Genomic DNA, 12,251 nt, shown 5'->3' on the forward strand with positions numbered 1-12,251 from the left:
TATATATATATATATATATATATATAAAAAAAAATTTTTTGAGGTTTTTTTTTTTTTTTTTTTTGGTGATTGCCACTTAAAGTGAATCTGGTAAGGCACGGCAACAACCCTTTGTGATAAAGACCTAAACCAGGAAGGGGTAGATGCAGAAGATATAAATAAATTAGTCTGTCTCGTTCCTGCAAATGCAACAACTTTTCTGCAGCTGTTAAGTAATAGCCAGGAATGTCTAAATTCATAAACCGGTGCATTGTCTCCTATGATGGAAAAATAAATGAATTCTTTGATAGCCTCTCAAAAAAGTTACTTTAAAATGTATTTTTGCTCATGTTATTGATGTCCCAGATCAACGATAAGGCTTTGAACTGTTTTTTTTTTTGTTTTTTTTAATCAAGCAATTTAGAGCTTACCAAAGATTCCTATAACGATTCATAAAGTGGTGTGGTTGGTGCCCTATTTAGATATTCTGACCATGTAGAATATACGTTATACTTACCTGATAGCACTTGCCAATTTTTTTTTTAAATATATTTTTATTTTCCAAATTATACACACTTTCACTTTACACATTTCTACATGAAGATTTCATATATATATTACATTTCATGTATATATATACTTTTTTCCGATTGCCAAATTTTTGGATGTAAATGATGGCTGTTGCAAATTAAACTTTAATCTAATTTGTCATTGTCTGATAGAATCAGATAAACCATCGAACTTTTGCGTGTGTGTTGACTTTAATTGACCTTACGAACTGCATCTTTGCCAAACTTATTAAACTTTATTTAACTAATTAAGGAAAGTTGGAAATGCTCATTGTAAGAGGTTGTGTGGTGAATTTGTCTGACATTTTTGATATTCTTTTGCTCAGGACCTCCTTTCTGAAGTAATTCTTTCCTGTTAGATGTTGAATGGTGCCATCTTCTCCGTTCATTTAGAGTAGTATTCCATGCTACAAAGGACCATTCCCTGCCTCTCCCTTTCTGTTACTGCCTCCGGCAACTGTGACTTTCTCTAGGAACAATCACCATCTGCCAATTGAAACTGCAGTTGGTCACTTTCACAGTGCAGGTTCTAAAGTTTAACAGTGCTAGAGGTGTTATTAGTAGTTGCTGACCCACTGCTACATCTGCCTCAGGGAGGTGTGTAGACCAGTTGGGTTTGCTTCTGGTGCCGAATGTTGATGTCTGTCTGTAGGAGCCTCAATAGCCCATTAAACTGGGACTCTATGTGCTTGACACCCTGAACAGTATCTTACATGCCAAAAATAAGTACAAATGTGTATTATGATCCAACAAAGAAATATATGGGTCCTACATCCACTTTCTGCATGCATTGTCTGTCACTCAGTGGCATATTGAACATAAGTATAAAGTTAAATGTTATGTTTCATCTATGTGGATCGATTCCTGTTTCTTGAAAATGTGGCAACTAGATACTACCTCTCACTTCAGTCTTATGATAATTAGTTCCCTCATACATTTATAGGACCAACTTTACTTGTAAATCTTGGCAATGGTAACAGTTACTATGTTAGCCAAACACAGCAGACTTAGATAATGCTAAAATGCAAATTTACCCTAAAATTGCATCAGATCACTCACCTATTGTTCTAATACTCACTGGGTGGGGGACAATGGGTATTGTTAAAAGATTTTCCTTTGACCGTAAGCTATGCTTGAATGATAACTTTATAGATTGTCAGAGTGGTTAAAGGAATTTTTTGAACATAATAGGGACTCTGCCAACATTAATATAGTGTGGGATACATTTAAAGCTAGTTTCAGGGGGGAGCCAAAAGAAGGGCAAATATTCTGGGAGTCTGGGATTCTGAGAGTGCGAGAAGGTATCTGACACAGAGGAAAAATTGCCATGAATATAGTGAATCAGTGGGAAGATCTTTAGCTCTTAAATTGCGCATGAATGAATCAAGTTGGAACATAATTGCATTAAAAGACAATACAGGGGCTTTAAGGTCTGATCCAAAAGAGATTTTGGGTGTATTCCATCAATTCTATTCCAATTTGTATACTACGGATCAAGGTGGGAAGACCCCATTAAACCTTAGTTTATTTGGGGAGCTCTCCAAACTAGATACTGCAGCTGTGGATATGTTGGATGCTCCAATAACGATGGAGGAATTAACAAATGCGGTCAAATCGCTGGCGATGGGGAAGGCAGCTGGCCCTGACCTGCTACCCGGCGAGATTTATAAAGCTTTTTTTGATGATTTAAAAGATTATGTTGGCTACGTTCAGGGCGGCTCAAATCGGGTCAGCGCCAAAGACCTGGAATGAAGCTACAATTGTAGTTTTTAGTAAAAAAGGTAAAGAAGCAGAATTCCCTGGCTCTTATCGGCCTATCTCATTATTGAGTTGTGATGGAAAGATATACTGGAAAATTTTAGCCAACCGTCTATCTAAAGTCATAGCTTCCTTAGTCTCCCAAGATCAACATGGTTTTATACCTGGTCGGGGTACTGTATCTCATATTAATAAAGTAATTACCTTGTTTGATATAGCGGAGGTAGAGAGACGTAAATTGGGGCTGATTCTGCTAAAAGCAGAAAAAGCTTTTGACCGCGTGGAATGGCGGTACTTATGGTTATTAATGGAGAGTATGGGATTCCCTCAAAAGTTTGATTGCATTGCAGGCCTTATATGAATCACCCACGGCGAGAATAGCATCATTGGGATTAGTTTCAGAAGTAGTGCAGATTACTAGAGGTACGAGACAGGGCTGTCCCTGCTCCCCTTTACTTTTCGCTCTATATATTAACCCATTTATTGTAATGCTCTCTAGAAGTCGGCTTATCAAGCCTTTTGTGGTCCGCAATTTCCCCCATATAGTATTCGCATATGCGGATGATATTGCTATAACATCAGAGGACCCGGCCGCCGCAATGCCGGAAATTGAACGGCTCGCTGGTCAATTTCGGACGGCTGTCCGGATATAAGCTTAATACCACAAAAACGCAGATAGTGTGTACTGATACAGTAGCAATAGATGATTCAAGAGTAGTGGTGGAAGCTACGTACTTAGGAGTTAAGATTCGGGCATCTATGGCTGCAGTGGTGGAGTCAAACTGGGGTTCTCTTTATAGTAATATCGCAGATTCTCTGGAGAGGTGGGGACGGCTGCACTTTACTTTGATTGGACGAGCTAACATCTTAAAAATGAATATACTGCCGCGAGTATTATACCTCTTTAGAGCAATGCCTTTAGAAATTTTGGCACTTCAACTACAGAAGCTTCAGGCTTTATGTTTCAAATTTCTATGGGCTCCAGGGAAACCACGAAGAACTATGAAATGTATGACATTACCAAGTACTAGGGGAGGCTTAGCAGTGCCTGACTTTGTATTATATTATTATGTTTGTTTTTTGCAAAAAATGGTTTCCTTACTTTGTGGAGTGGATGAGGTAGTCTAACAACCATATCTACTAGCTCCATTTTCTACCTGGCTTTAGGAATTGAAACTAATCGAAGTTTATTTCGGGAAGTAGAATGGAGCTATTTTAAGAGAACCAGATTCAAGACTGTAGATGCAGCATTTAAAACCTGGAAGAAAGTTCGCAAACTAATTAATTTAGGAGACCTTACTTATTATACTCCTTAGAGTATGACTAAACTGCCCCCACTCATATTTTCTGACAGGATCATAAGGGTCTGGCGAGAGAAAGGGATAGGTTTATTAGGAGATTTGTATGGTAAGACGGGAAATATCAAACAGTTTGAGGACCTAGTAAGGGTTTATAACCGACCACAATCGCATTTTTTAAAGTTTTTACAAATTCAGGATTTTCTGTTAAAACGCAAATTAAAATTGATTTCCAATCCCTTAATAGAAGCTATAAGGATACAGAGTAAAATTGGAATTTTGTATAACATTTTAAATTCAGGTAAAAAGGGTGATCTGGAAAAACATACTTCACAATGGGCATTGATATTGGGAGAGAAGGAATCGGATATACCACTTGAAGATGCCATTGTCAGATCTAATTTCAGCGAATTTAAAAATACAATTTTATAAAACTTTATTCAGGTTGTATTATACACCAGCACGGATGAAAAAGTGGTGTAATCAGTATAATGGTAAATGCTTCCGTTGTGGGGCTGAAAATGCTGATATAGAACACATCTTTTTTTTAGTTGTGTAAAACTGAATTTATTTTTACGTGATATTGAACGCTTTTTATCTATTATTTTAGGGGATTCACTACAAATCTCTCCTGCTCTGTTACTTCTAGGGATGGGGCGGACGGTCTCAAAAGGGTGCATTATGTATAAACATCGATTGTTTTTATTTGTTGCAATGACTGTGGCCCGATTGTGTATTGCGGGGGATTAGTTATGCCCCGAGCCACCCAGGTTTGAAGCTCGGAGAGCAAAAATTTATAGATTAGCTAGTTTAGAATTCAGCTTATACTTAGTCAAGGGGGCAAGGAAACGGAAATTAGGGTTGAAGATATGGGATCTGTTTGTAACCCATATGAATTCTTGAATAGTAAGACCATTTGATCTGACTTATATTTTGATCCCTGTTTATAAACCTGGTTCAACGATTATTTTTTGCTGACGTACAGGAGCCTTGGTCAACATTTTGTGTACCTTGATTGGTTATATTGATTTATTTATTTTTGGTAACTTATTATTAACTCTTGTATTCTTTTGACTCATTGTGTATTATATTTTTATCTTTATATGATGTCTCTGAAAGTGTGGAAAATAAATAAAAAAACACAGCAGACTTAGAAAACAAATGAAATGAGATAATGAAAAAGTAAGTCTAATTAAAATATGGAATCCCTACACATCCTTTTACGAAATATGGCATGGGCCGCTTTCTTTTGTTACACTACCTCCATACTGTTGTTAATTATTATTCTTTTCTTTAGGTGTCTTCTTTGGCGGAAGAGCTTCAAATAAAAACTCAAGAAAAGGAACACATTGTGTTGGAAAAAACTGAACTGCAGCAGAGATTGACTTCAGAGATGCAACAGCTGGAGGAACAATTGAATGTGAGCAATACTGCTCTAAAAATCTTGGAGGGTGAAAAAGCTGAAATTGTGCAGCAGCTTCAGGATCTTCAGCAGGCTGCAGCAGCTTTTACTCAAGAGAAACAGGAACTGCAGCAAATGCAAGACAGTCTAATAGCAGAAAGAGACCACTTCAAAGAGACACTGGAGAAGAGTATTGAGCAGGTAACTTTGTTTCTGAAACTGGGGTTCAAAATAGAATGTTTTATGAAGAAGCAATGCTTTGAGCGTTTGATATGTGCTTATCCTATAATCTCAGAAACATTGCAAACAAACTTTGACATAGTGTACTGTTTTATTTGTAGAAGCAATGACTCTAACTATTTACACATGGTCATGATGTACTTGAACATTTAATACATTTTCTTGTGTTTCCAGCTGTAATGGATGCTTCTACCTGCAGATCTCTCTTCTCTTAAATCCAGACTGGATCTGAAAACTTTGTAATAGCTTTTCTGTTCTGTTCTGTTCAACTCAATTTCGACCCCAGAAACCACTCGGGAAATGTCATGGAGCTTCACAAGGTGCCATTCCTGTGCACCAGTGTCAATTCTTTTTTATTTTTTTGGGCGTACTCCAGAGTTGCTCTCCAAGGAATGTTTTCCAAATTAATATTTTTGCAGTGTTAAGAATGGAAAATGTTTACTCTGAAGTAGTTAACATTTAAATGGTGCCACTCTTGTAGAAGGCAGTGTTTTCGGATGTACATGACAACTGTTTTTTACAGCTTGTGCTCCAAGCATGACTCCCTGTCATGCTAGAAGTGCAGGCACAATCATAAGAAGGTCATCAAGGAACTGTGAGGCTAAACTTTCAATGGTGTGTACCTGGAATGAACACTGAGGTAAACCACGCTACACCAGCACCAGTTCCCTCTCCACTGTACCTTTGACTGGCAAATTCTCAAGGTGGACCCTTCTAGGAACAAAGGTGTCTCATAAGACTGCACAAAAGAGGAACAGGAAGAGCCCTTTGCATGCCTAATGTCTTTCCCATTCAAAAGATAGGTCTCATATTTTCTAGCTTTGTTCCTAACTCTGGGCCTGAAATCAAGTTTGGAGCTGGTCTTAGAAAAGGCCCCTCTGCCAGCTCTGTACGTGGAACCTTCTGATCAGCTTCCAGCATTTACTCTCCCTGGTCCTGACCTCACGCAGATCGCAGTCATCAGTTGACCTTATTTCATAGACCTCACAATCTGTTATCTCTGTGTGCCTAAGGGCCTCAAGGAACCCTTGGGCTACCCTAACCTGATGCCAGCTGACGTCCGAAATCCGGCGGCAGTTGACCCAGCTTGGACTCCCAATTGTACTGTTCTGTTGCTGACCATCCAGATACCTCACTTGAAGGCCTTCCAGCTGCCTCTCAATCAGAGCTGTCTCCAGATAAATTACACACTGATGAATTTGCAATGATAAGGCTGTCTTGGTCAGCGCCAGACTCTGCACACAACAATTATTGGAGGAGGCTCCTCACTGTCCTCTACCCTGTGATGAATATTTTGGCAGGCTTGGGGGTAACTGGCTAGGATTAGGATCCCATTCAAATGCACAACATAGTCTATCACAAAGACTATAAAAGTGCTGAGGTGGGCCACTTTCTCTCTTCTCTCCTTAACCCCTGCAACTTATACAGACGTTGGCAACTACTTGGTTCTGGAAAATGCAGTGGCCTGGACATCCCTCAGGAGGTGGTCCAGGAGTGCCCATTGGAGATTTCCTGAGACGGTGGCTTCACTCGTATCCTCCACAAGGCCATTGAGGTCCTTGAGCTACCATTGCCTGTGGAAGAGAACAAAATCAACTTGCTCGATGAGATTTTAGAGCTGCTTCTTTAACAGTCGAACCGTTGCTTTCCTTCAATGAGACTTTGATTCAAACCCATCTTATTGGCATATGACAAGCCAGATTCTTCCTGCCATGATGCGGCACCTGGGGACCCAATTTTTCTGTTGACCAACCACTTTCTAGGAAGTTTTGTTCAGGCATCCTAATCCTCCAAGCACAATCTTGATTATTTCCCCACTTCTCTTCCCGATAGAATGTCAAAGAAAATTTAAGCCATGAGGTGGAATTAATTTTCTTCAGGCAGCCTTGACCTATGCTCCACAAATGCAACTTGACACCTATCCTGCCCCTACAGTTTCCTGTTGGAAAGGGATTGGATACGGTAAATTCAATTACGTGATCCTTGAGCTCCTACATTGGTGTTTACAATAAAATGCTTAGATTCATTCCTATAGATTCTTGATTGATGTCCAAGTGAATCTTATGGACATGCCTTGTAACAGTACTCACCTTCTTGGTGATAAGGTGAATTTGGCCTTAGCATGCTTGAATCAGGGCTCAGGTACAGCCTGATACTTGGGACTAACTTTCACCCTAGATTAGTTCCCCCAGAACTGATGCAAATGCAAAGGTTATTCCCACATTATACCTTTTTAGCACATCAGCCTTTACAAACTTCGTATCAGCAAGCCCTTTGATAGCTAAAGTGGGTGTGGTATTTCCAGGAGCTTTGGGGGACAGCTGCAAAAGTCATCTTCCTGTACTACCGCTCCCATTCCCTCCACCCCCAGTCAAATGCCTTTAGTTTGTACTTAAGGGAACATGTAGTCTTGGAAATGGTGGAGGAGGGTCGTTTGCAATTACTTGGCATTCTGACAGTCCATCTTTGTTCCTGCAGATTGATGATCAGTGTTGCACATTTCCCTTCAGGATTTGTCCCCGCCGTTTCAATTTACTCAGGCAACCATACTTGCATTACACAGGAGGAGGTTGTGACTTCTCAGTCAGTGGGGCTGTTGAGTTGGTACCAGAGAGACCTGTAGGCTAGGGTTGGTAGTCTTTTGCTTGTTTCCAAGAAAGATGGGACCTGTGTCTCATGTTGGACCGTAGTGCGCAGAATGCATTCCTCTGCAATGAGAAGCTCACTGGGCTGTCTCTAAAACATGTTCTCTTTGAAGCTTGAAAGATGGAAGGTGTCCCCCAACTTTCAGGAAATGTATTTTCACATACTGATCCTCTGGTCATAGTGCAGGTACCCATTATCACTTTGTGGTCCTACCATTTTGAGTAAATATCTGCACCTAGAGTGTTAACAAAAGGGATGTTGGTGGTTGCAGAACGTCTTCACATGCGTGGTCTTGGTATTTCTGTATCTTTACGACTGGTTGCTGAAGGTGAGTTCTCCGCAGCTGGTGTTGCACTACCTGCAGGCCACTATCTCCGGACTTTTAACTTGGATTTTCCATCAAACTTCTCAAGCCACATTTCCAGGTGTCCCTCCATCTTATCTTAAAGGAGCTGGCCTCCAATCTGTCATCAAGACCTCCCCAACAAGATGGGATATTCAGACTATGAGACTGATGTTTCAGGCCTGAGCTCTTCTTACAGCCTGACAGTCCTATGCCTTCTGAATTTCCTACACCCAATGCATCTAAGACCTGGCACCTTCTGGCAGGGAATCCCATAAGAAATGCCTGAAGGCATACAAAGCAGCCATAATGGAGGAAAAGGAAAAACACTACTCAAAGATCACTGGGGCCATTACGTCCCCCAAGGAGCTTTTTAAAATCTTTAACTACTTAGTGGCTCCGACAGTCTCGGATAAAGTAGAACCGTCACAGGAGCTATGTGATCGTTTATCCTCCTTTTTCTGCTCCAAAATGTCTGCTATCTATGATCAACTGAAGCGTCTCAATGCCAATTTGGTCTTGGATGTTCCCACTAAGGGCTGTCTGAACAGCTCTTCCAACAGCATCAATTCTGCAAGTTTTTGCGTTTTTTCCTATATTATCATCTATATCGGTAAACCTTTTGCTTGCAGGCATTAAGTCCGTTTTACCCTTGGACCCCTGTCCCCTAAAATTTGTAAAAATAGCTAAAGAGGCTTTGATCCTTATGATGGTTCTGAATTTAGTTATCTCTTCGGGCCATTATCCTGTAACCTGGAAGGCTGCGGTGGTTGGGCCCATCCTTAAGAAGCCCTCCCTAGATCCACAAAATCTTAACATTTTTCGTCCTATCTCCTTGCTGCCCCTCCCTGCAAAAATTCTTGAATCCCATCTGAACTTACATTTGAGTGTTTACCCGAGGGACCATAATATCCTGGATGGTTCTCAGCATGGTTTCAGCCGGGTCCATAGCCTGGAGACGGCTCTTATCATGGTGTTGGACAACATTCGAGTGCAGGTGGATGCAGGGTATACCACTCGCCTCATCCTACTCGATCTTAATGCTGCGTTCGACACCCTATCCCCTTTGAGACTGGTGTACCGTCTCCGGGAGATAGGGGTGGGCGGACGGGCCCTTGACCTTCTTGTCTTTTTTCTTACCAAACGGTCTCAAACCGTTAGACTGGGTGACTTTTACTCAGAGTCCTGCCCCCTTGTCTGCGGAGTGCCTCGGGGCTCGTCTCTGAGCCCTACCGTTTTTAATATCTATGTGGCCCCGTTGGCTAGGGTGGTGCATTCTTTTGGACTTGTGGTGCTGTCTTATGCGGATGACACGCAGATCATGGTTTCTATCACCCAAAATTCCAGTGATGCTGTGCTCAATTTTAAGAACTGTATGACTGCTGTCTCTACATGGATGGTTCAAAATTACCTGAAACTTAACGGTGAGAAGACAGAGGTCATGATTTTCAGGGACAGTTTCGACACCTGGTCCAGCAAATGGTGGCCCTTCTCCTTGGGTCCCTGTCCCACCCCGGTCTCAGGGAAAAAATCTTGGAGTGGTGCTTGATACTGGCCTTTCTATGTCTCGCCAGGTATCAAGAACAGTTGCTACCTGTTTTGGTCTTATCCGGGTGATAAAGATTTCCCAGTTTTTGTCCATTGAAGCCCAAAAAAAGGATGTGGTGGCTTTAATTTTAGCCAGACTGGACTATTGCAATGCCCTTTATCTGGGAATAGATAAGGGCCAGTTGCGCCGCTTACAGCTGGTTCAAAATGCCGCGGCTAGGCTTGTATTGGATCTCCCCAAGTGCTCCTCGGCCTCCTCTGCTCTGTTCATTGCACTGGCTTCCAGTGGACCGTAGAGTCCTGTTTAAGACTCTCTGCCTTACCCATAATGCTTTTTATGGACAGGGCCCGGTGGGTATAAAGAATATTTTCCACAGGTATGCCCCTGCATGGAACGCTCTCCCCGTTTCCCTCTCGAGCCAGCAAGCTCACTCTATCTTCCGTAAGATCCTTAAGACCTGGTTGTTTTCTGTAAGTAAACCTTAGTATGCATGTTAGCCGTGCCTGCAGGCCCGTCTTTCTCAGAGCGCCTTGATGCCCTTGGGCTTAGTTCGCGCTTTATAAATACTTTGTCATTCATTCATTCAGCTTGTGCTCGATTGCGCTTCTTGTGAGCCAGCGCGGGGTTGTCCTCACAGATTACATCTTTTTTCTCAGGAAGCCACTTTAGATCTTCAGTGGTGGCTGGTCACTGACTAAATCACATACAGGAAACCGTTTCTCATCCCTACAGTACTGGTCATAGTGGTGATTGATGCTTACTACCTTGGTTTGGTATCAATTAACTGAATATTAAGGGGCTTATCTGATAGCGTAATCTAGCCACAGATTCCTTAACTTGGAGTAACTCCCCAGGCGCCAGACTGGATCCGGTAGACTGTGTCTACCTGATATATTGTTACCGAAGGTAAGTAACTCTCCCTTAGTTTCCCTTGAAGTGAATGTCTCAAATAGACCAATGTGAGCTCTGCATGATCCAGCTGGCCTTCAGGACGTACTTGCCCCCCATTTGCAGTTAGTAGGTTCATGTCCTAATGGACAACATGACTGTGATGTGGAATGCCAACAATCAAGGTCGTCTGGAAGTGCTAAAATGATGGTCTTGCACGGAGCCTCATGAGGTGCGGCTGGTGGTAAAACTTGACAAGTGGGCTGACTAGCGAGGTTGGTGCCATCTTGCTTGTAATGAGTAGGTCTTCACCTGTAGATGGTCAAATCCATCTTTGAACACAGAGCACACCCCAGCTGGTACTTTTTGCCACTCGCGAGAAAAAGCAATGCCTACAGTTATGTGCCCTACCATTTCTGCTGCAAAGATGTCTGGGTGATGCTTTCTGTCTTAGGTGGGACTTCATCTCTGCTACATTTCTTCACATCCATCTCACTTCTTGGGTTCTGAGGAAGGTGGGCCAGTTAGTCTTATCTGATAGACATCCAGCCGCAGATTCCATACATTTAGAATTATCCCTAGGCATCAGACTGGATCCAAATAATTTTTTATGAGCAGTAAACCTACGGGCTGATAGGTAACGTAGTTTGGCTCTGCGTGTTAACGTCTGTGCCAGAAGTAATGTGCGCTGTGCCTGTATAGGCACCACCCCAGTGCATTGATGTCAGTTCTTTTCTTTCCACGCTAGTTAGCGCAGATCGGGAGAGAACTACCACCAGTAATATTTTGCCTGATTTTTATTATTTTTTTATTTTTTGTCAATGTTTTTTGAGATCTTTTCTACTGGTCTGGCAGATATGTTAATTCAGAAAGACTGCTTCAAGCCCTGCAGCACCTGCCACTGACAGACGTCAGTGAAGGATCAGCATCTTGTTTGCCTCTGGTGCCTCGAGCGCAACCACAATGCGAAGATTTAAGTCGACTGCCGTGCCAGGCACCCTAAGGCCTTCAGGGACATATAGCGCTTACATCTCGCTGTGCTATCCCCCTCAATCCCTATGTTTTTGGCCCTTCTCAGTCGCAGGCCTTTGTCTCACCCACGAAAGTGAGGCATTATTTTACTCGGGAGACAGAGAGGAACTCTGGGTGGTAGGAAAGTTGTGCCGGCGCGGTGATCCCAGCCTGAATTGTGAGGAAAATTTTATTTTGTAAGCACATTTTGAGGTTTGCAGGGGATTCTGGGTAGGAAAACATTGGGGATCCACACAAGCCATATCTTCCTGGACTTCCCCGCTTGTCTAGTTGTCTAAATGTTTGGGTTTGGTAGGTTTCCCTATGTGGGTGCTGAGCTCGGGACCAAAAACGCAGGTGACCCCCTTGATAAACCTGGTTGTTTTGTGATCGATTATTTTGATGTCGCCACAATACGTGTTTGACCCTTTTCTGCCGTTGGTGCTTGGCCCACCCACGCAAGTGAGGTACTATTTGTAATGGGAGACCTGGGGGAACGATGGGTAGTATGAGGTTTTTGTCAACCTGGTGATCCCACAACTTTAAAACATAGAAATGTGAGAATAAT

General features: G+C 42.1%; 1 protein-coding gene across 1 annotated transcript in view; it reads left to right on the forward strand.

Moving 5' to 3' along the window:
* The window catches only part of LOC144818836 (uncharacterized), a 1,999,126-nt gene that overhangs the window by 952,616 nt on the left and 1,034,259 nt on the right, over positions 1-12,251 (forward strand). Inside the window, 1 exon segment of the mRNA XM_078676624.1 lies at positions 4,902-5,207. Coding sequence (XP_078532750.1) covers positions 4,902-5,207 — 306 coding nt within the window.

Source organism: Lissotriton helveticus, chromosome 2_1 (genome assembly GCF_964261635.1).
Source record: "Lissotriton helveticus chromosome 2_1, aLisHel1.1, whole genome shotgun sequence".
NCBI lineage: Eukaryota > Metazoa > Chordata > Amphibia > Caudata > Salamandridae > Lissotriton > Lissotriton helveticus.